The sequence below is a fragment of the Centroberyx gerrardi genome, chromosome 8 (assembly GCF_048128805.1).
Source record: "Centroberyx gerrardi isolate f3 chromosome 8, fCenGer3.hap1.cur.20231027, whole genome shotgun sequence".
Taxonomy (NCBI): Eukaryota; Metazoa; Chordata; class Actinopteri; order Beryciformes; family Berycidae; genus Centroberyx; species Centroberyx gerrardi.
This window is the reverse complement of record NC_136004.1, coordinates 17054951-17078641: the sequence shown is the minus strand read 5'-3', so window position 1 is coordinate 17078641 and position 23691 is coordinate 17054951. Positions and strand designations below refer to the sequence as shown.

The 23691-nt window shown below is 43.7% G+C and overlaps 1 protein-coding gene across 1 annotated transcript; it reads right to left on the bottom strand.

Moving 5' to 3' along the window:
• Positions 1 to 1074: 1074 nt before the first annotated feature.
• Positions 1075 to 23270, bottom strand: ssh1a (slingshot protein phosphatase 1a). Its single transcript, XM_071899699.1, has 15 exons — positions 23156 to 23270; positions 20482 to 20519; positions 13122 to 13222; positions 9600 to 9664; positions 8501 to 8622; positions 7825 to 7893; positions 7436 to 7501; positions 6899 to 7093; positions 6656 to 6749; positions 5849 to 5977; positions 5607 to 5653; positions 5335 to 5481; positions 4848 to 5048; positions 3937 to 4633; positions 1075 to 3730 (listed from the first exon to the last, which is right to left on the bottom strand). The coding sequence occupies exons 1-15, from the start codon at positions 23234 to 23236 to the stop codon at positions 2615 to 2617; spliced, it is 3168 nt and encodes a 1055-aa protein (XP_071755800.1). The 5' UTR covers positions 23237 to 23270; the 3' UTR covers positions 1075 to 2614.
• Between the last annotated feature and the right edge of the window lie 421 nt (positions 23271 to 23691).

The following is a 23691-nucleotide window of genomic DNA, read 5'->3' as shown; positions in this document are numbered from 1 at the left end:
ACACACACACAGCCATACAGGCCAGGAGGAACAAGAGCGTGCAACTTAAGTGTTTCATTGATGTCATGCAAACGGGGATGGGCAGCCAAATGTTATATAACCTGGCTGTTAGAAAGCCAGTTTCTTGCCAAGGTATACAGATGGGGGCATTATGATGTAATGCCATTTCAGGATGCAGACCATCACAGTCAAGTCAGTAAAGTAATATTAGGGCTTTTCACACAGCACATTCTTAGCCTAGGGTTATCTTAACCCTGGGCTAACAGTTGGCCCAGGGTTAGCTTAACCCCTGTTCACACACAGACATTTAACCCATGGCTAACTCTTAGCCCAGGGCTAACGATTCACACAGCATTCTTGTTAGCCCAGGGCTTACATGTCTGAATATTCTATGGTAATAAAAACACTTGAGCCCAGGAATGCCATGCATCGTTGCTGTTCTGAAGGAGAAGTTTGATTTGATTGAACACACAAGTGACACAAAAGTGTTCTAACCCTGTTCACACAGCCAACATACTGTATAACCCTGGTTTTAAACAATTTTCTGGGGATAACCCTGAAAAGTCGGGGTTAACCCTGCTCCGGAGCAGGGCCAGCTATCCCTGGGCTAAAGTCGGGGTTATCCCACTTTGGAATTTGCCTGTGTGAAGCGCTTTTTAGCCCAGGGCTAGTTATATTTAGTTTACCCAAATAGAAAGAACTCTATGTTAAACAGTCAGCTGTGGCAATCAAGCCACTGTTTCTCAGTGTGACTGTGCAGATTTATCAACCCACTGCCGTTTTGCCTGAGTGATGAATATAAAGAGATGTGTAAATATATGCAAAAGCTCTCATTGTGTATCCCGATTTCCCTGTGGTGCTGCTGTTTATTTCTCAATTAGCAAATTGATAGCAACAGTGTATAGATTGAATCAATTTTAAATGGCCAATGCTATTAGTTTTATACACAATACTTTCACCTGTAAAAGAACAAACAGGGTCCCTGTGATATTATGTAAAAGAAATGTTTATTTCCATAATAAACACATACAGTACATTATTTTAACCAACATAAAAAGTGCAATATGCATTCAAACTACAGCAAATGTACAGTACAAAAGTTACTGCATACTTAAATATAAAAAGAAAATGGTTACAAAACTGTGAAGTAACCTATTGTGATCATTGTCACATCAGTGTGACAAAAGCTTTAAAATTCATTGATGAGTCTCTCTTTCGTTTCTCCCAAAGGTGCAAAAAGATGTAACAGCGTTTAAATACATACATGATTGACATAATGATTCACATATTTTGTACAGCTTCAATGGTGTATCCAATTTGTCGGGACAGCCGTAGAACTTTGGTCTTCCACATTTCAAAGAGCACAATGAGTTTAAAATGTTGGCAACCCTCAAGGAGTAACAAATAGGATAAGGTATAGAAGATTTGGACGTACAGATTTGAATATTTTTGAGTTTTTATATCATATCAAAGATGTTCAGACGGCTTTAGCCAGGGAAAAAACTAAGTTTCACATTATATGATTTGACTGTTTTTGTCACCACAGGTGCTTGCATTATAGGATGATTCCAAGCCATGCAGTGTGACTCCTCACCCTGCATTCCCAATAGCATTGTAGGGAATGATGAGGTCAATAACATTATTCTAATGTTATTTTGGAAGATAGCTTGTTGTGTGCCAGTATCCACTCATGAAAAGCAGTGCAAAGGAACCACAAACTGTTTTTTTGATAACACTCAGTGAGCGTGCCTCTAGCAAGAGAAAGCCAAAACCTTCTCTCTCACTCTCATCCCATTCACTCACTCACAGACTCACATACAGCTATGCATTGATGCATGAACACACATTTCTGCATTGAGTTCAACATGGATTTCCTTACATAACTCGACAACATCAATAAATGAACTGAATTAAAACTCTAGCCCAGTGTTCATCTGAGAAAGAACTCCATGAATGTACCATGAGGTAACCCTTTATTTTACAACCCTCTAGCATCTAAGCATAAATTGTGTGGTAAACAACTTTACAATTACTTATTTAACACTTTGCTTTCTTTCAAGATTCACTGAGTGACTCAAGTTCATCAATGTACCACTATGTACCAGACAGGTAAAAATAACTCAAGTGCCAATGGATACCTCACCATAGTTTGGTAGATACCAGGTACTAACAGCTTAAAACAGACTGTAAAGTTAAGGGTTACAGAATGTCCCCTCCCCTCTCATACTGCAGCAGCACACAGCTCTGTGCCTCTGGTCTCACAGGTAAGGCACTTTTGTGTCCATGAATCAAACCAAGTTAGAGGTGAACTGATGGCTTTACACACTTGTCAGATACAGCAATATGACTCATCACTGTGAACAGCAGTATCGGAAACAAAGTGGCAAAGGAGGGTGTTGCTGGGCACAACACTCCTCACAACAAAGGTTGGCATTGTTTTTTGCAGGTTCCATTAATTGACAGGCCAATCATATTGGCACACATATTTTCATCTGTTTCCTAAGACTCAACTTTCTCTCTCTCTCTCCCCTCTCCAGAATCTGTCCAACCCTCTCCAGCTCCCCAGAGTGAGAGATGAAGGGATGGGTGGAGGAGTATACCCCCATCCTTCCTGTCAGCTTCTGGGCTCCCCTGGTAGCGCTCTCTCTGGAGTGTGCCAGTCCTTGCAGGGCCGGGGCTGGGCAGAGGTGGTGGGGCAGTCCCACTCTGGGCTGGGGTCTGGCTCCGGGGACAGGGAGAGGAGCAGGAGGGTGCCTGCATCTGAGGAGCAGGCTGAGCACAGGTCGTCAGAGGAGAGATTGAGGCTGCCCAGCTTGGCCAGCGAGTTGGAGCGTTTGAGCCTCGACGGCACGGTGAGGCCCGCCAGACGCATGCGTGCCTCAATCTCCTGCGCTCTTTGACGCACTAGGCCCGGTTTCCCCCTCACGCTGCGCAGACTGTCACTGCTGGAGCTACGTGTCAGGGTGGAGCCGTGAGGCGAGGAGGTGGGTGTGAGCAACCCAGACCCCACCACCCCCAACAAGGCCTCATTGGTCAGTGGCACCACCAGTGGCTCTAGCCGCACTTGGCATGGTGTGGAAGATTTAGGGAAGTCCCCGGTGAAGCCAGAGAGCTCCTCTTCCTCCTCTGTGTGAAGCGAACTCTTCTTGGGTTCTCGGCACGCATGCAAAGGCTGCAGAGCATGGAGGCTCTCCTGGGATAAACCTGAAAGCCTCTCTAGTCTCTCGGCCCGGCGGCGGACCAGTCCGGACCTCTGCAGCTGCACAAGGGTCTCCTGCTGCTGGCCAAGGTAGCAGGCCACTCCAGGCTTCTCTTCCTCCAAATCCATTTTCATCAGCTCAGGAAGAGCCTCAGAGGCCTCCGGGGACTGCCGCTCCTCACTCTCAGTCTTTACTTCCAGCAGATCACCACTATCCTCAGGCTCCACTGAGTGCAGTGAGTCTCCTGGCTGCCCCTCTCTGTCAGTGTCAGGTGGAGCTGTAGGAGGTGAGGCAGCACAGTTGGCACAGTCACACAGAGGGCCACAGGGACACAGCAGTCCCACTGAAGGAATTACGCCATCAGAAGAGGTAAAGGATTGCGGCACTGAAGCACTTGGGACTTCAAGAGGATCGGGGTTAAGGCAAAGCTTAGCAACCAGGACCGGAGATTCTTCTTTCTGCGTGGACTGACAATCCCACCGAGACGGCATAGAAGGATCAACTGGATGAGCGTTTGAAGGAGCATTTTCCTAAATGCAGAGAGAAAGGAAGAATTAAGGGGCAGAGGGAAAGGGGTAATTCCTACAAGCTGGATTTTATGAAGTTACAAATGCTCCAGAAGATTAACAGGGTTTCCACTCTGAAATTTAGGTTATCCATTTTCTACAACGTATTACAATGTAGATCTCAAATTGTATAATGCAACACTATGTTCAAGCCTATTTCCTGAACTTACATTGAGGATATGCGGGGAGCTCAAGTGGTTGTTGTTGTTGGAATTCTCATTCAGGGTTGCCAGGTCCATCCCGTTACCCTCTGTATCCCCTTCTACCTCCAAATCTTGCGTTTCCTCTTCGCCTGCTCCTCCCCCACCCCCTCCGCCATCAGGTTGCATGAGTACCTCCATCTCCGCCTCCTCTTTTTGTACCTCCTCCTCATCCTCTTCCTCCACCGTGCTAAACTCCAGCCTCAGACGCAGTTCCTCCAGGGGCTCAGGACCCCGACAGCAGGTCTGGGCAGCTGTACCCTCCCCTGTAGGCGCAAAGTGGGGTAGCGGCGGGCCTTCACGCCCCTCAAAGTTCTCATCATCCAGTAGGGCGTCCCGCTCCACATCCTCTATTTCTATGAAGACTTTGTCCATATTCAGGAGAGGAGGGCCACGCACCGGTGTTGACGGCTCACTGTCCAGGGCCGAGTCAGAGAGCCGGCGGAAGTAATAGTTGTTGTAGGCGGGGTCTATCTCCAGTGCAACAGTCCTGCATGGGGTGAGGCATGCCGCCCCCTTATCAGACAGCGCCTCCTCACAGCAGGGGGACATGCCTGGCTCTGGGGTCAGGTGGCCTGCCTCCTCCCCTCCACAACACTGGGCCTGCTGCCCCTCTGCCATCTCACAGTCTGGGTCTGGACGCCACAGCTTGTTGTGACGCTGTTTACTGGAAAACCAGAAATACAGTGAGCAGGAGAAGAGCAGAAGTCATAAAACAGGTCAACTGAGAACAAACAACTAGTATACACAATAGATGGAATAGAACTCATGATACAAAAAGGGAACAACGCTGTTTAGGGTTTCATTATTACCGCACATACACACACACACACGCACATGTACACACACACACACACAGTGAGGTTTGGGGGGAGGTTTACCTGGCATCCAGGATGCCCTCGTACTCCGCCAGCTGTCTCATGAAACCTGCGTTGGGTCGTGTGATGCTCCTCTTCTGCTTGACAAAGCTGTAAGCCTTCTCTAGCGACCAGCCATACTCTTTCATGGCGTAAGCAATGACTGTGGAGGCAGACCGACTGACGCCCATCTTGCAGTGGACCAGACACTTGGAGCGGTTCTTCCTATTTGGGAGAATCAAAATGAAAAAAAAAGAAAGAAAGAGGGAGTGAGAGAGTTCACTAGCTGAGAAAAAATTGGCTTTGCTCCTGTTTTTTGGAGATAACCTCCTGATTCAACTTCATAACCGACAGATGATAAAAAGTAATGTTTTGGATTAGGTTTCCAACGCCATGCTTGCGGTCTGTTATGTTCTGAAAGAATAAATGTGGGAAATGAGATTTTAACAGTTTGTCTCCAGTGATAATGGGGTGTCTCTATAATGTGTTTTCTGTTCCATTCAGGACTCACTTGGCTTTAACAATAAAGTTGTACGTCTCATTCCAGTGAGCCAGCAGGTCAGTGGCCTCTTCATCGTAGACGCGTATGTTGTGATAACTGAATGTGCCTGGAAAGAAGTTGTCTATCTCCCTGGTGACATTGAGGATATAGCCCACCCTGGGGAGGAAAGATTCTGTTAATGGACACTCTTCCATCAACAACATTCTTACTTGCTCAAATCACAATAAAAATACGTCTTAAATGAGGTTATCTTTGCTCCGGCACAACATAAAATAAATTACCCTGTCTCTTGCAGCTCCTCCAAATTAGATGCATTCCATTCAGATCCCTACAAACAAATGAGGAAAAATACTGTTTATACTCAGCATTTTTCCACTCTGTGTAATTGTTCTTTTTTTCTCCAAAAACAATTATTTCACAGGCAAGATTAGTCTTTAATTGGGTTGGACAGGACAGAATCAGTCTATACAAGCTATTCAAGGGAAACAACAGAAGAGGCGAGAGGCGATATCAAGTGTCCCACCAGGTAGAGGTGGTCAAAGATGAGCGTGGCCTTGTCCATCTGACCCAGGATCAGCAGCATCTCATTGTCGATGAACTCTTTGTACTCCTTCAGGTTGCAGTTCATATGCTGCTCCAGCTCTGTACGGATCTGACAAAGAGAGCTCCGGCATTAGATCATAAACATCAAATGTTATACAGTATAAGTTGATTTGTGTGGAGGTTTTTGTTCTATTGCTGTAATGCGTTTGCTGTAAAGCACTTGATCACAGTAACCTCCTCGCTGGGAGAAGTTTACTCTTGTGAACTCTTGCCTTAAAAACATACACACATTTTATACCTTATTTGGGGATATTGTTTATGCAGTGGTGAATATAATTCTAGGCCATGACATACCCAAGACTTACAGAGTTATACTGTGTGCCTTGAAAATATAACAGTGCTATGGAGTGGGTAATACCTTGATATGTTACTATTTGTAGCCAGCAAGGAAGCAATTACAGGGAAATAGTATAAAATAGATTCCTCTAATTAGGAATAACAACAAAATAATATCCAAAAAATATTTACAGTGTGACTCACATACATGTGTCCAAGAAGACAACTGGGTTGTGTTTACGTCATAAAACAATGAAATGTAAATGTGGCTATGTAATAAAATTGTGAACATGTACATATATTAACTATGTGTGAAATGTGTTACCATCAACAAATTTGCTGTTACTGTATTTTGTGATATACTATAAACATGAAAAACTGCAATAAAAATGAAATCACAATAAAGAAATGTTAAATTGTGTGTGTGTGTGTGTGTGTGTGTTCTATTTACCTGTTTGGAGGTGACATTCTCAAGATCCTGGCACATCATGATGCTTCTGAGTTTGGCTTTAATAAGGCACTCTGTCCTCTCCCTCTCTGAAGGCCTACCAAAGATAAAGTCTCATTAAAATCTGACTATTAGACAACACTCACACAAAAGTAGCATTTCAACAGCTAGTATATGAGTGAGTAGGTTAGCCTTTACATCAGGCTCCTGTATGGATCTGATCTGAGTGGATTTCTGTTCACTGACTTGTCGACAAACATGGTGGGCGAATCTGGCCTCGTGGTCTCCAAGTCTTTCATGGCGTTCCACTCGTTGATGCAGCTCTGCTCTGAAGCGATGCAGCTCTCATAGTAGCCTATCCAAGTGAGGGCCATACCTCCAGGGAAGTAGTTGTACCTGCGGGACACCTCGCATGCCTTGTGCAGGACTTGCAGAGCTGACCTAGATGGTGGTGGTTTGGAAAAATAATTGTCAGAGCTGTAGTCGATTGATTCATTCTCAGACAAATAAGTCGGACCTTACGGCTAATGATATTAAAAGTAATCAAACGACCATGCTGTCTACAATCTGGAAAGGCTCTATGCAATTCTATGCACATGCATCTCTGTACCAGCAGGTGGCAGAATGAATAAGCATTACCTCAACCTACGGCTCTTTTGCAGTGGAGTGGCACAAATGTTTATCACATACAATCAGAAGATTTATTGTTGTGTGTGAGACTGATTCATCACCCAAAACTTTTGTAGACAGCCACCGTGGCTCCATAGGTTGTTTATTACTCACCACATAGCCTGTACTGACACAGGTTTGAAGACATGAGTCCGACTTGCTGTGTTCACAGTAAACCCCCTGAGGAGCAAACAAAACAGATGGTCATTCCCCGAGCTGGAGCGCCACGGATCTACTGCAATACATCATTACATTTAATACAATACTAGTATTGCAATTGCATTGCTAGCAATTTTATTTCCCTCTAGGTTAAATAAAGTATTGATGCACATACTTACCTACCTACCCACACACCTACCTATCTATCTACAGTACAATATTCTAGTATTATATTCACAGTCTCAGATGTAGATGCATTGTCAACTAAGAGGTAGATCAATATCACTAAATGCTGTTGCTGTGTGGTGTCTGTCCTGACAGCAGGGGTAAGAGTAAAAACTCACCCATCTCCATCCAGATGGATCTTTGTGTCACTCCACAGAGGCAGCACCATGCCGATCGAACAGCTTTTGCTGGCAGGGAAAAGTCAAAATTAAAAACCAAGCAACTACAAAACTCTGCTTTTCTCTGAAATGGTTCATCTGCAACGAGGAAATCACATTTAACATGTTAGTTTATGTATGCCACAACTTAAAAGGGGGGGAAAAACACTCAATTTCAGGCTTTCCTGTTGTTCATGTGTTCTAGGACATCTCAGTGAATATCTGTGAACTAATGTGTGAATTAATGGAGAAAGATGACAAAGGCGCCTGCCGTCAAGTGAGATTTTCTGTGCTACAAGCGGTACATTTTCTGGTTCAGAACTGACAACTCTGCCATAGAACACTGAAGCTCATTTGGGCAAAAAACTTAAAATAACATTCTGTCTGTACACAAAATCTGTGTGCCTTTCAAGTATGTGCAGCTCCAGACTGGGTTTGAGGCGTACTTCTGCGGGAAAGAGTTGTTCACATTCACAAATATGAACTGGACTTTCCTCAATAGTCCACATGTTATGTCCACACATTACATAAATGAATATATCAGTTCTTAAATGGAGTGGTGTTCGCCTTTAAAAGGTATCTGTCTATATCTGGCATACAGTGATGATACAGCCACACACAGCGGGCTCGTTCGTACCAGTCCTTGCTGGTGAAGTCCATTCCCAGCAGGATGTTCTCCTCTGTGTCCTGTCGCCCGCTGGTGTACACCACCACCATGTACCGCACGCGATCCGACCACGCACTCTCCAACCGCACCGCCTGGACGGGGTAGACACAAGTCACATCAACTTCCAGTGCCATCCATTACTGGCCAACAAGTATACTCTCCTACTGTATTCCTTTACCATTATCGTGAGCCATGTACAGGAAAAATACTGTATTGCAATATGAAATAGGTAGTACGCTCAATCTCATTCACTGAGGTGAATGCATGGGCTTCATTCTAGGGTTAGACCGATATGTATAGGTTTTGATAGTAGTCTATCAAATAATTTGCCTGTCATTGAATAAATGGGGTGGGTCACACTGCCTTCAAGAGCTGCTAGCCCTAAATAAATGTCATTAGTGTGGGTTTCAATGGAGCGTTTTAGTGTCACATGGCCTAAATACTGTTACAGAGGCTCTTCCACCCGACCAAGAGTAAAATTCTGGGGTAAACATTGAATGCATGTCATTTTGGCATGAAAATGATGAAATTTAAATATATTGAATATCAGCACAAAATATCGGCTATCGGCAACTTCAGTACAAAAATATTGGTATCAGTATCGGCCTTCAAAAACCCCTATCGGTCGAACCCTACTTCATTCAAATGAAGCCAAGGTAGTTAGCAAACATGCACCATGACTGGAAGTTACACAACAGCCAATGCTCTGGAGGTGCCAATAAGGGCAGATCCTATGCGCTGACCCAAAAATGCATCGCAAACTGGATGTAATAAGGTGACTGAGCCCTAAAAAAAAGTGTGAGAGCACAGTGGTGGTAAACATAAAACGAACAAACACAATTTCACACAAACACATACAGATACACACACACCATGGAAACATTTGGTAATGCTCTCCTGAGTGTGTTCAAACATGCTCTCATGAGCTAATAATTATAGTGAGCAAATGAGAGTCTTAAGTACACAATAAAATGCATTCAGGAAGGTTTGCTATGACAGAGCGCCAGGGTGTTAGTCACTGGCCTGTGTGTGTTTTTGTATGTGTGTGCGTACGTATGCCGTCTCTCACCAGTTTGATTCTGTCCTCCGAACGAAGGATGTTTATCATCACCTGCAGGTGCTGAGGTAAGTCGCCTGTTGAGAAAGATCATAGAGCAAATAGATCCGTGACAATCTGTGGCTGTTTGGTATCATGTGATTATAAAAATACCTAGTCATACAGCTGATAGATCTTGACCTGAAACAGAAGATCCAAAGAAAATCCAGCCAATTCCACTTCGGCAATACTGAGTGAGAATATTAATGAGAATGTAATGATGCTAGGGAATACACAATGAGCTGATACAATTCAAGGCATTGCTCTAGTTGGTGAAGGTATGTGAAGGAACAGTGCTCCCTGGTGTTCAACTCTGAAATCTACACCCAATTAATGACTCCATGGAAATCATAATAAAGTATACCCTGTTCATTGTTGTCTTATCAGCTGAATTGTGTTGTTAATACAATGCAGTGCAATGAATTGAAGATAATTTTCCTTCTTGTTATAAGCAAACTGATCACCCTCAAACCCCCATCTAGAGATCGTCCCTTTGTTCCGCTGACAGCTCTTGGTGTTCGCTGTGCCAGGTTTGAGGTAAGGTAACCCAGGGAAGTGGGATAATAAAACAGGGTGTGGAGGGAGGTAACATGACAGCTCTACCAACAGCAGTGGTAGGTAGCTGTAGAAGGGGAGCCAACTATGTCTCAGTGTGTCACAACAGGTAGACAAATCATGTCATCCTGGCTGGTTTTAATTACAGCTTCCAGTAAGAAACAGAAAGTGCCAGGCTCTCTCCCTGGCCATGTACCTTCTGGGTCTCATGATTCATGGCCTCATAGTAGACACGTCCCTCCCACAGCAGGTTACTCTTTGGCTTTGCAGACATTTGTAGCCTATATTTTGAATGGTTTGATTTTGGAAACCTTTTAGCTTAATGATTAAAAAAAAAAAAAACTCAAACTATATTCACAAAGTGCAAAAAACATATAAGACTCATTTTGTGTTGCGATTGACAATGCAACTACTGCAACACTGTCAGTGAGGATGACATCCATATGAATCGTTCCTCACTGCTTACTGAGTTGAAGACTGCACACACATTTCCTAAAATATTCTAAAATGTTGTGTTACATATTATAGTTGAATAACTGAAACTCAACAGAATAATTGATTCTCTTAGAGATCAGTCTGGAACTAATTTCATGCAGTGTGCGTGAGCCTACAAGTCCATAGCTGTTCACTGTATAACCTCTCAAAGTGTGTTTTTTATGGTTTTGATGGGCCAGACTGTATCTGTAACTGTTTTAAAAGTCAAGTGTGTACAAGGCCTTAGTTCAAATAGCTCTACATATATGGTAGCCAAATTGGCATCTGTTCTGAATAAAAACAGCTGGAAGCTATGAGAGTTCTCCTCAGGCAGTCCAGCGCAGAGGTGCTCGGTCATACCCAGAAACATAAATATATCTCCAGAAAATTATGTATCACGTGTCAACGTTATCATGTGGATGGTTCAGGCCAGTTCAACTGGCAGCCTTGACTGACCACTGGATTTCAGCTTTGAAATAAGGTACCTTAAGACAGTTTACTCCGTATTAGTAGTGAACATTTACCAACTCCGCTACCCTGAAAACAAGAGCTGTAATCTGTGATGTCACAACAAAATACAGCTTTACAGAGAAAATTGAGAAAAATGGAGAGAATGACTGTGACCATTTTTGTGATGATTTTCTTGTGATCACGGCACACTTTTTAACATTGGATGAATCCACAAAGTCAGTTACTATCAATGTAGTAGCTCTGAGCTGCACACTGGTGTGGTATCAGAGATTATAGTGTTGTTGTCTAGGTGTTTTTTCAGCCTGTTAGAGAGATGTTCATGTTCACCAAGACTGTCTGAACTGGTCTAGGCCGTATGATATGTGAACTGTGTGCATTCTTACTGAGTGGTACTCCTCTTTAAGTCTAGCCCCATCATGCTGCTGCTGCTCTGACAGTAGGGCACCAGCTCATGGAGCAGGAATAGCTTTGGCAAGCAGTTTGCTTAAGTCATCTCATCATCTTTTTCGTCTGTAGGCCACAGTTGCTGGGAAATCCCAGAAGTATTTTCGCAGCCGCAGTTTTTCAGAACAAAGCAGGACCTGCAACTTGGTGGGTTACCTGACAAAGTGTCTGGTAAAGTAGACAAACCTGCCAGCCACAGCCAAAGACCTGGAAGCATTTGGGCTGGTGGCTGGTGTTTATTTCCCATGATGCCAGTAGACCGTCAGGCCAGCCCTGTGTCTTTGAAACATTTACCATGGGCTTTGAAAACAGCCTCTGATAAAAGACCTTGGCCAGTTCATTTCCCAAAGCCAACTCTTACCATGCGTTTAGACTGTGAGCAACACGATAAACAAGCTTGTCGGTCAAGAAAAGTTGGCCACAAAGTGTTCGCAGTCGCAATAGATATAGATTTCATATAGTATACAATAGTTCTGCTGGGCAAGGGAAAATGGGTGAGAAATTGATTACAGCCATTCCAAGCTTCCTAGTTCTCTATAACTTTTATTTGAAAGACTACAGGTATAAATGTCTCAAAAACAATGCTTGGAGAATGGTTGCATGTTTGGGGACGATGATAGGCCTGAAAGTTATTTTAGTGAGTTTTCTTCTGTTTATTTTTAATTGATGCTACCTACTTAGTGCTTGCCATCTAGCAATGTTAACTCATTAAAACAATGTAACATTATGACAGGCGATAACAGAGCAACACAAATACATGATTTGCCTCTGTAGCTGCAGGAGAACACTACATGGATGGAATCAGATCCTCTTGCACTGCCTACAATCAGTCAGATCAGCCAAGCTGCTCACAGTGTGAACGCCCTGTTGCTTTCTCTAATATGTGCAGAACTGTAGATTCTTTCAATAACTATGTGTAAACACTTGATGTAGGCCAACAGCCAACTTTCAATGTTGGCTGTTGGCTGCCATTTACATTGTGCCACAAACTGTTCCAACTTCCAACTCAATTCACTTTAACAATTAAAGCAACAGAGACACCAGCACACACGCACACACACACACGCACACGTACACACACACACACACACACACACACACACACACACACACTATACGTCTAGGAGTTTCCATAGCTGAGAATAGTCATGTACATTGTGCACCCATCAATTAAGCTAGCACAGTGAGGACAAGAGAGGACACATAGGTGACACAAACACTATGGGTCCTTTCTTAATCGTGAACAGAAGTTCTACCATGCATTAGACTTAATCACTAATCTGCCTAAGCTATACGTCTGGAACATGCTTATCAACAAGGCAGCCTCCCTCTTCCTCACCTCAGGTACAAACATCTGCTGTAGTGTTTGGGAGCGCCGCACATAAACTTATCAGACAGATGCACTGCATAACCTAGACTAAATAACAGCTTGACTGTCTGAGATTGATGAGCTCAAAACTATAGTTTGGGTAGAGGATGTATACAAAGCAGTTTTCCAAACAGTATGAACTCCAGCTGTGCTTTGTTGGTGTCACGCCTTGTGGTTCTCACCTGCATGCTTGTGGTGTGGATGTGCTTTCTGGCCCTGGGGACTGCTGCCCTGCTGCAGGAAGAGAGCAGCGCCCTTCACCATAAAGAAGCTCTCGCTCAGGCTGCGAAACAGATGGGAGACATGAGTTAGAAGCGTTACAACACAGACAATGTGCATCAGACACCATGCTGCAGGGCCACAGCTCAGCACTTAGGCTCCAAATGGGACTGTGTCCCACCTGTTTGCTAGAATCATCACTCCTAGTTCAGTGCACAGTGAGTGGAGGCTGAGAAGTGGGACACGAGACAAATTAAGTATTCGGTTTTAGTAGAGAGGTTCAGTTCAGAAGACCTAGGCAATGAGACGAGCATAAATCATGGTTGTCTGCTGCCAGTACATTACACAACAGCCAACTGAAAAAGCCCAGTTGCCACATTAGAGAGGGAGACTTCAGGTCTGCAGCAGCCATGAATCAAGCTTTGATCCTGAGTGCTTATCTGGCTTTTTTTTCCTGCTGCATGGGCTGCATTCTGATTTGACTTGTCAACTCTCTGCTGGCTTGGCCTAATGCAATACAGACCTAAATAATTGACCTAACTGCAGTTGTTTGTGATGCTTAACATTCCCGATGGCTGAAAAAGCAGCAATTAACAATTCACACCTGCCTTCAAAATCCAGCCTGTTTATGGGCTTTTGAGCGATCTGCCGATGACATAAGTAAGGAACTGCAGTGCAAGTGGAACGGAGGTGTTTCCTCAGGGCTTCAATCATTCCATTTCACTGTGCTTACAGAATGACAGTCTGAGCACATTCATAAATCTACCTGGCAGCAGAGTGGAACACATACCCTACGTATTCTGTGTGTGCAGTCTGGCAAACCAGGACATCATTAAATACAGGGGTGATGAGAGACTGGAACAAAACAAATCCCAAACAGGTACCAAACCCTGGTGTGCTGCGGTGGCTCCGACAGCTAGAAAAATGTTCATAAATTTTAAAATTCATTATCTGGCCTTATTGCTCACCATAAAATTTACAATTATAATTCCAAAGTTGTCCATATATCATGACATATATTGCGACATTAAGAGCAAGTCTTAAACTGCAACACCTCCTGGAGTTGATCCTGGAATGAGCCCAGGAGCAAACCGGGGTCTCAGAACCAAAACTCCCTCCACAGCCCCCATCAACAAAAAACTCTACAGAAAACACTAACCAAACATCTTCGGGTTTTAAGAATTGTTTATGAATATCCTTTTTAATACAATCTAAATGAAGTCATGAGCTAAACATTTCAGCATCACATTTTTGTGTCCGCTGAGGGTCAAGAACCAACAATGAACCCCCCCTCATCCCACACAAAGCTCCCACAACCAGCTCTCTCTGACTGGACTTCCAGAGTCCAGTACAGAAGACCAAACAGATGATTTTGTAGGAACAATGGACCCATTTTGTGCGCCTCACAATAAAATCCCAACACCCCCAATACCACAGAAACAAAGTTCCACAGTAACAGAGCACGGGGGTGGACACTCATCACAAGAGCTTTTGTCTCACTTTTGTTTTTTTTTGTTCTGTCTATCCTCTTAGAGATTTATGGGGCTGTCAGGAGGCTCTCCTGTCAGGGAATGATGGATATTATGAGGCAAGAGCTGCAGTAGCAGGGGGAAGACGAGGGCTACAGACCCAACGCTGCAGTACTGTGTACAAACCCCTACTGCTCATTCCACCTATTTCAACGGGTAGGGCAACTTTGGGTTCACAGGACTTAGTACGTGATACCTGAAACTTACCAGTACAAATCCCTTCAAAGGTGCATTCTTGTGAAATCGGAGCAAGTGTGAAACTTCTCCTGGTGTGTAAATCAAAAGCTGTCCCACTGCTTTGCAGACCATACTCAGACAGCCTAATTAAATAGCCACGGCTCTGGTGTCTCTTGCCCTCCAGCACCCTGCTATCAGCTTCTCCACAAACACTAGGGCTAAAAATACATCTGGTATCAAGGCAAACAAAGACGGTGACAGAAAGCTTGCCAGATAGCCTCAATGATTCCACATGATTACAACCTACGGTGCCGATACCCCATAGACAGACAAAGACACGGGCTTGTCCCATTGATGCCAAAAGATTATCAGGTCAGACAGATGAAGAGTGGTAGGAATACAGGCTAATACTATGTTTTGTGCACCTCATCCCATTGAATAACAACTGCTGTTGAATGATAGCTTATTTTTACTGTAGTCCACTATCTCACATCAACTGGGCAAGTTCACTTACTGATTCAGTTTGTTGGTCTGATATGATACCGTGCCTTTGTAGCAAAATGACAACGAAAAATCAATTCAAGAGCCAACATTCTTACTCTTACAGTGAACTAGTAACATTGGGACTTAAAATAACTGTAAAAAGTCAATCAGTACATGAATTCAATTCTCAAAAACATAACTACTGAGCTCAAAGGAAGTAGGCCAAACCTTAGTCAAGTTTCATATTAACTGTCCTCAAATTTCATCAGTGAAAGACCTTGTTAGTAGCAGTTCCCACCCCACTTTAAAAGACTCTCAAAACTCACATGCGGCATATTTCACTCTGGGTCAACACAGCGTTCTCCACAAAATAGGGTATCATCTTCATCGCAGCCTCCTGAATGGACTCTACAACCAGATGCATCCTGTTGACCGGAGCGAACCCAGGCCTCTCCGGTACGAGCTACCTCCTCTTCATCAGCCTCCAACGAACAGTGACAGAGCAAAGCGCAGATGAAGACAGACTGTTTCAGGCTTGGCCCACGCTTCTGAGTGACAGACTGACTGACAGTCTGCACTCATCTGTGCTGTTCAGTGGAAAAGCGCCGTCTGTTCAGATGCCACTCCCTCTGTCCCCTCCTCCCTCATCTGTGCGTCTCCCCGTGTTTGAGTGAGAAGAGCTGTGAGGAAGAGTACAGTCAGACTCCTGCCTGGAGCGACTTGCTGCAGAGTCTCCACCCGCAGCCTGAGGCAGAGAGGGCTGTGCTTGCCTTCTCCTTCCCTCACACTCTCTTTAACATAGCGTATAGGCTACACACACTCACCCACTCACAGAAACGCAGTCGATTCCACTCTCTTTCTCCCGCACACACAAGCTACACACTCCTACAACTACAACTACACACATACAGCCTCTAACAGAAACTGAGTCAATCTCACGCTCTCTCTCACACACTCACACACAGAGTCAAACTCCCTTTTGCTCTTGAACATAAACATAAGCAAACAAACAGACAGAAGGCTAGGGAGGGCAATGAATCCAGTGGAATTCAGGCTTTGGATTTCCTCTTCCTTGAGCATGAACTCTGTGATTGTTTACTGTCCTCCTCCATCAGGCCTGACACAGCTCTCAAACAATGGCCTACTTTTTAGTAGAAAGTGAGCAAGGGGTTCCCACTTTAGCAATGCAAAACATGTCCAGATTCAGGATCTTGCATTGCTGTCCAACAAAAAACTCTCTCCCTCTCCCTCTCCCTCTCCCTCTCTCTCTCTCTCTCTGACAAGCAAGACAACTTTCATCAATTGGGGAAGACAAAAAGAGGACAGAGGAATGTTGGCCAAACCTTCCTAATGGGATGTCTTGATCTGCATGCCACCCTATGGGTCAACTGAATCCAAGGCAGTGCTGCCAGGGAGCTTCACACATAGGCCAAGCATGGATAGAAAGGGCAGCAAGAACTGGCAAATCTCCCAAAACTCCCAATCTCATTACACTCAGGCTTATAAAGGGAGGGATTATCCTGTCTCTCTCCTTTAAGTGGCCAGTGTCGCCTGTCACTCACGTCGATCTACTGCAAACAGACCGCAATGTGTTATATTACTAGGTTAAGTAGGAACTGCCGAAGGAACAACTGTCACTGTTATTTGTAGTGGTAAAATGAGAGGGAAATACATTGCTGACAAGAAGAAAATGAAATATAATCCTGGAATGGCCGTCCAAAAGAATTGTTGGAATTGAGCCTACAAATTAGTCCCAGTTATGGGTAGGCTAGTATAAAGTAGGCCTTAACTGTGTTTCTCACTCTCGCTCTCTCACCAAGCACACACACACACACACACACACAATGAAGTTGCACTACTCTGTTAATCTGGAAGGATTTGCTGACACAAACACAAGCAATGACTCTGCGACACAGATAACAAGATAGCCCTATCTCTTCAGGACAACCTCTGTAAAACCTGGTCACTAACAGATATTCTGCTGGCTGATGTTCCAGGTGAAAATTCAGACAGCTGAACGTGTCAGGAGCATCCAGTAGTGGAGGGACTGGGTCAGATACAGATGGTGCTTCTTGATTTGAGGCCAGCGTCAGAAGCAGCAGGCAGGAGTGATGGCAGCGCCCATGTTACAGGGTTAGAGCATAGCTAGCTGTTGCAGCAGTAGCCAGATGGACCTGGATGGGGCCAAACAGAACCAGATGTCCTGTAAGCCACTGTTCTGAATCACCAGGTGTATGTGAGAAGTGCGGTGGATTACACCGAGGACTCACTACAAAGAGGCTACACAGAAGCAGTCACCAGGCTGGGTTATTCATGGTTTCAGAGCGGTTTGCACACACCAGCACAATGGAAGAAAAGCCTCCTCTTGGGGCTGTCGGGTTGCATAATGTTGGCATTTTCTCACTGACACTGCTGAAAGGGGTAAGGGGAGAACGGGGGGAGAAGGAGGGGGTACAGGGGGGAACGAACCTCCTCAGGTGTCGGGGGGAGAGAGGGATGGCTGGCCTGCACAGCACCCACAATAACAGCCTGGGCCTTTCCAAACATTTTTAACATTTAAACCCAAAGGGAGTCAACTGTATATATTCCGTAACAGACATATTATGACATTTTTATCACCAGCAGTCTTGACGTGTGCTTTTTAAGTGAAGAAGTGTTGCATAAAGTTCAAATGGAATTCACATTAGAAATAGGAGTTAACCTCATGAGATAAAAGTTTGTGGAGTTCATCACCTACAGAGCCCTCTTCTCAACCTCCATGCTAAATCCCCCCTCCCCTCCCCAATCCAAGCACCGCACGCCACACGCACACACACACACACACGCACGTACACACACCAACACTCACTTCTGGCTCCATTCTGTTTCTTGCCTAACGCTGCTGTGTACCATGTTGTGAGATGAAATCATTCCTTGGTACAGTGCCGCTGACACCTGCATGATGTTTATGTTGGCCTCCATCAACCCCTTGGGCTCGTCATCATTATCAAGTTCAGTAGGGAACAGCAAGTGCAAATACTCCCACTTGGCAGTCACATAGCTGTCAATTAATGTGGCTATCTATCTGCTGTGCTAATTTAGTAGTGCCTGAGCTACGAAAAATTCCGCCTGTCAAGTAAAAGAAAACTCAACATGCTGAATTACATAAGAGGTGCATTTATTGGCAATTTAATTGCATAATGGGGTTTGCCAGTCCCTCAGAAAATTTGCAGTACTCTGGAGGCAAGACAGGACTCGCATCATGCATAGATCATTCCCGCACAGACGCATCGCTTAAGGACATCGCATAAGCTATTGCATAACTGAAGAGAAAACTATCCTCAGAATGACTTATTTGCTTTGACTGATGGCATTTTATAATAAGGTCACAACAGTGCTTTAGCTTCCCATGACCCCCAGACCATGAAAATGTTTTAGAAGGCTATAATCAATATACATGAAAAACTGCGGAAAGAATGAAAACGTTTGTAGGCAGGTATCCATGCTGCTTTTATGCATCATGGTCTAATTTTGTTTTCATCTTGTTAAATGGAAGGAATTGCTGAAGCAGAAGAACAGCTTTGATATCCTAAGATGTCTGAGTGTCCTGAGATCAGAGTCCAGTTATATGTTGGTCAGTGTAACTACAAGGCCAAATAGAGACACTGTTCTCTTCTATACAATAGGCTGGCCACTACCTCTCTTTCTCTTTATCTTGAGACACAGTGTGGCAGGAAGCTGTAGCCTGCTTTCAGGCATCCTGTTTACTGTGGGAACAAAACCACTATAATGTCTGATGCACACAAAAGAACAGGGGACAAAACAGCCTAAAGAGAGGTGGGATCATGTGGTGAGAACAGCCATGTCTTTTCTCAGAATGGTCTTACTCAAGCATAACAAGCATAATTACAACAAATCAATTAATAATTACAACTAGCATAACAACATTACTCTTACGTGAACACTTTTGTTTGCTTTTTCAAATCTTAGCTGTTGCACAGTATACTTAAATTTCAGCTGGTCAATCTTTATACCTAGATACTTAGGCTACAAGTTGTGACTGTCTCCACTGGTTAATCATTGTTTCATTGATGGACCTCTGATCTGTCTTACCGAATATCATCTACAATCTGTCCAAAACAATCAAAACTGGACCACTGGACTTAAAATTAAGAGTTGAAGATGTTTTGCCACTCCTTCGAGAGGCTTCCCTGGTATTTAACCCCACTACAGAGCTTAACATATAGACCCATTACAGATCATATGGACAATGCCAAGCTAGTCTTTGTTCTTAAACTGTCAGACACAAATTGAACTTTGACACAACCCAGATAGAACCTCATTAATTTGGATGATAACTGAAGATAACTTCAAGGAAGAAATATTTTAGTTTACTGAAGTAAAAATGAAAGTAAAAATGACATTTCTGGCTTGGTGAACATGACCTCTTTTCTAAATGTGACATATTTAGGTCATATTTAGGTCACATAGCCCCAGACTTAAGTCTGAATTTCTATAAATACAGTATGTTGCATAATAAAAGGAAAAGGTGAAAGTATCAGTTAATCTTACTTGAAAGATCTCTCCTTGAAACAAGCAAACTACTTGAAACAGCCCCAGGGACTCTGCTACTGCCTTCTAACAGTTGCACAGAAAGCTGACTTCAGGTTTGAACACTTGTCACTCTGTCAGTTTCTAAAACACAAATCTTTACTTCAAAGACAACAAAGCCACACACACTCACAACAAGCTACTGCCATACATTTACAGTGTGCATGCACAGTGTGGCAGAACTAGTTTAAGTGACTCAGCTGATAACACACTGTTTCTAAAACTAGTTCTCTAAACTTTAAGTGGTGAAAAACTATACACATACCTACAGTATCAGTATGAACATGCTGCGTGCGAGACTACTGAGAACAACATGGTTTGTAAAAACAAGGAATCGATGACTCTACCACATAGACAGACAGGCAGATGTTTTATTACATTGGCAGTCAGCTGTCTTTTGGGAACCAGTCTGCCATCATTCCAGATTTCACCAAATGACTCAAAGACAGATGCAACCAATAAATGGTAATAACACCTGCCTATATCTGACCTACTTTGCCATGTACCATGCAACATTTGAGGAGAAGTGCTAAACCAAACTTACCTCTGATTTATTCGCCGTTCATCATCACTCCCAAAATCCTGTAATACAGATAAGAGGGAAATATATCATGAATTTAATACTACAAAGGCTCCACCACCTAGAGAGAGGCTTAGGCTTGTCTCTATTTTACCAGATCATAAGTCTTGATAATGGATATGTACTGATAAGGTGGCCCACACAAGAGATGCTATAGGTGATAATACAAAGTGTGTTATGTTTTTTTGTCTAGAATGTGAATGTACCAAATTTATCACGGCACAAGACCAAAAAGTGCTGCTAATGTTTCGTACAAATTAGACTGGTACTAAATCTCACTGTTGGTGTAGCACAGACTGAACAAATTCTCCAAAGCCCAAAGTTTTTATGAAAGATACTCCTAACTCTCTTGTAATTAAATGATCTGTGACCAAGCTGTGTAATTGTTCCATGGCCTATATAAGAAGAAAAACAGTCTAACAAATGTTATCATAACAGCAATATGACACCTCATATGTGTTCACCCACTTTCCACCCTGAGAGAGGTGAGTGGCACAAAATAGTGGGAATGGGGTCACTAAGTTTCACCGCAGAAGGAAGGATGCATTGTGTAGGGACAGTAGAGTATAGGGTTAAGTTTAGCCTCTAAGGGAGCAGAAAGTAAGGGTTAGGAAGGCTGGAGGAGTAAGCCAGTGTTTCACCTATTGTAAAATGTTAACCGCAAGTTCCCATTTGCTGTATAAGGCGGTGCACCAAAAGCACCAAAAGTGATATTAACCATGATTATGTTTTATGGAGACCTTTTTCATCCACGTCTGATGAATACAATCAAAATAGTGACTGGAATAATACCTAGCCTACATGCTCATATATAAAGCATAAGTCAGGGAAACAAAATGTCCTGAATGAAACAAAGGCACGGAAATTGATAAAAGACTACGGTTGGCCACTGAAACAAGGGAGGGGCAAGTCTGAGTGTTTTAAGACATGCTTCAGTTCACTGTCAGGGTAATCCTATAGCCGCCAATATGCAGTCGCTGCAAGTGAAGTTCCAGCCATAATTCAGCAGCACAGTGGAAAAAAACAAAAAACTAGCAAAAGCAGCAGGCTACAATATACAGAAAAGGGAGACTATCACCTCTAGGGAGGACGGGAGAAAAGAAAAGGCAATTGACTGCAAGGAGAGCGAAGCAGCCTGTAACAGATAACTATGATATTGTAGAACTAAGGGTGAAATAATATAACTAAAATCTAAATCCATTTTCACCTCCATTCTCTTTTCCTCCCCATCCTACAGTAGTGGCTCCACCACACCACCCCTCCCCACCCCACCCCCCCCTCAGGAGTAGATGACATCATAGCTGCAGCAGCCTCCTGTGAGCTTTATCTGTCCCACCTCACCACACTGACTGATCCAGAACGACAGTGAGTTACGGGAACATCACACTGAAGCTTGTCAAACTAACACACTACTACCATTAAAAGGGCCATTCGCATTGCAATAGGTAATAACTATGTGATAAACTGCTACACCATGGAATTAAAATGCTGAGTGGTTTTGAACACCCTGGTCCTGAAACAAAATCTTTTTACCAAAGTTCATTTTAAATAAACCCAGCTCTAACCCAAAGTTAACGTAAACACTGGTGGTTGCAAATAAATCCACCTACAGATCTGGAGTCTCATCTGCCTATGCAGTCCCACAGGGTGGACTGAGGTGAGCCTCCTCGTCTCTAGTTAGTAGTTAGCGCCCCCATCTGGTGGTGAAGACAGTGTGATTATCACAGATAGCTTTCTGTCTGGGAGGGACATCACTGCAGTTGAAAATGTCATGGGGAAATTATCTTTTTATGATAACAGTTCAGTGGGGAACACGACCACTGATTCTTGCTTTGAGTTATGAGGAACTGAAAAGCTCAAATCGTGAGCCTCTGAAGCTAGCTTGGAGTATGAGCAAGAGTTAGGTCTCGCCTTTTTCCACATGACTGTTTACCAGTCTGGAAATCCCAGACATCCCTTCCCTTTCCTTGTCAGAGGGATGAAGGCAGGACACCACAACTGCATGGAAATAACGTGTGTTAATGGTTGACTGTCTCCCTGCCTGGGCAGGAGCCATCATTTTACTATCGGACTTAGCTAGACCAAGCTATTGGATCACAACGGCCAAATGTTAGATTTTGTAATAACATAAATAACGTGCAGTTAGCAGTGGGTGGACTGCAGCAGCATCAGCAGTGACCCTGTTATTGTCGTGCCGGTGATGTGCCAGGCAAACTGTATGATATAATGTTCAGAAAAAAACAGCTACATTATTGCAATGTCAGCCAATCACATCATAAACAGTTAGCTACAGCTTCCATCATTCATACTTGCTAACCTAAGCTACTTGGTCCTTCTTTATCTCTAACCCTTGACCAAATTTCAGAATATTGTGTTTGCTATCCTGTCCAGTTTTCTAAAAATCTAGCAGTTAGCTATATTGGCGTGTGCGGTAGCCGGCAATACATTTACATTTTTGGTTATCAATAACCAAGAACGTTTGCTAGCTAGCTAGCCACCTAGCATAATACGTTGCCCAAAGATGCTAACTTAGCTTCATTCAGCGGGCCTATCTCCAGCAACATCTCCCACATCCTCAGCGCTTCCACGAACACCTCACCACCCTGGAGCATCTTTTTTTACCCAGGTGCAGACTTACCTCCCCCGCGGTCGTTGTGGTGGTGCTGGCGGTGGATGCGGCGCTTGGGGTCGGGGACCGCTGTAGAGTAACCAACGCCATGGCTGGAAGCTGGGGATGCACCGGCCGCTGTGGCCTGGTGTGCAGCTAACTGGGCTAACGATACATACAACTGATGGATGGAGAGAGAAATACTGGCTGGCTGAGGAGGAAGTGGTGCCTTCAAGGCCCCGTCCATCCTCTGACCAACCAGTGCACTAACTTACATGGGACTTTCTGTCTTGTAAACTCTTTGGAACTCTGTCAGTAGTATTGTAATTAGTTGTAGTAGTAGTAGTAGTATACAAAATGGACATCACGATCATCTTTAGAAATTGCATATATGATATTATATTGTTTATATTGATATATGACAATATCTGCTGACATATAATAAACAATTTTTTTTACAACAAAACTAAATAATAAAAAAATTCCACATCATTTTCATGGTGTGATTAATTTTAATCTCATTATTTTAGACAACATTGTGTATCACCATAACTCGATATTGTTAT

What these genes read in the sequence shown, in the direction of transcription:
- ssh1a (XM_071899699.1), bottom strand. Translation starts at nt 23,236, where the DNA reads ATGGCGTTGGTTACTCTACAGCGGTCCCCGACCCCAAGCGCCGCATCC. An exon ending in CGGAGGACAGAATCAAACTG is followed by an intron (nt 8,623 to 9,599) that starts GTGAGAGACGGC and finishes TACCCCGTCCAG; the next exon opens with GCGGTGCGGTTGGAGAGTGC. An exon ending in GTGTCAGTACAGGCTATGTG is followed by an intron (nt 7,094 to 7,435) that starts GTGAGTAATAAA and finishes ACCACCATCTAG; the next exon opens with GTCAGCTCTGCAAGTCCTGC.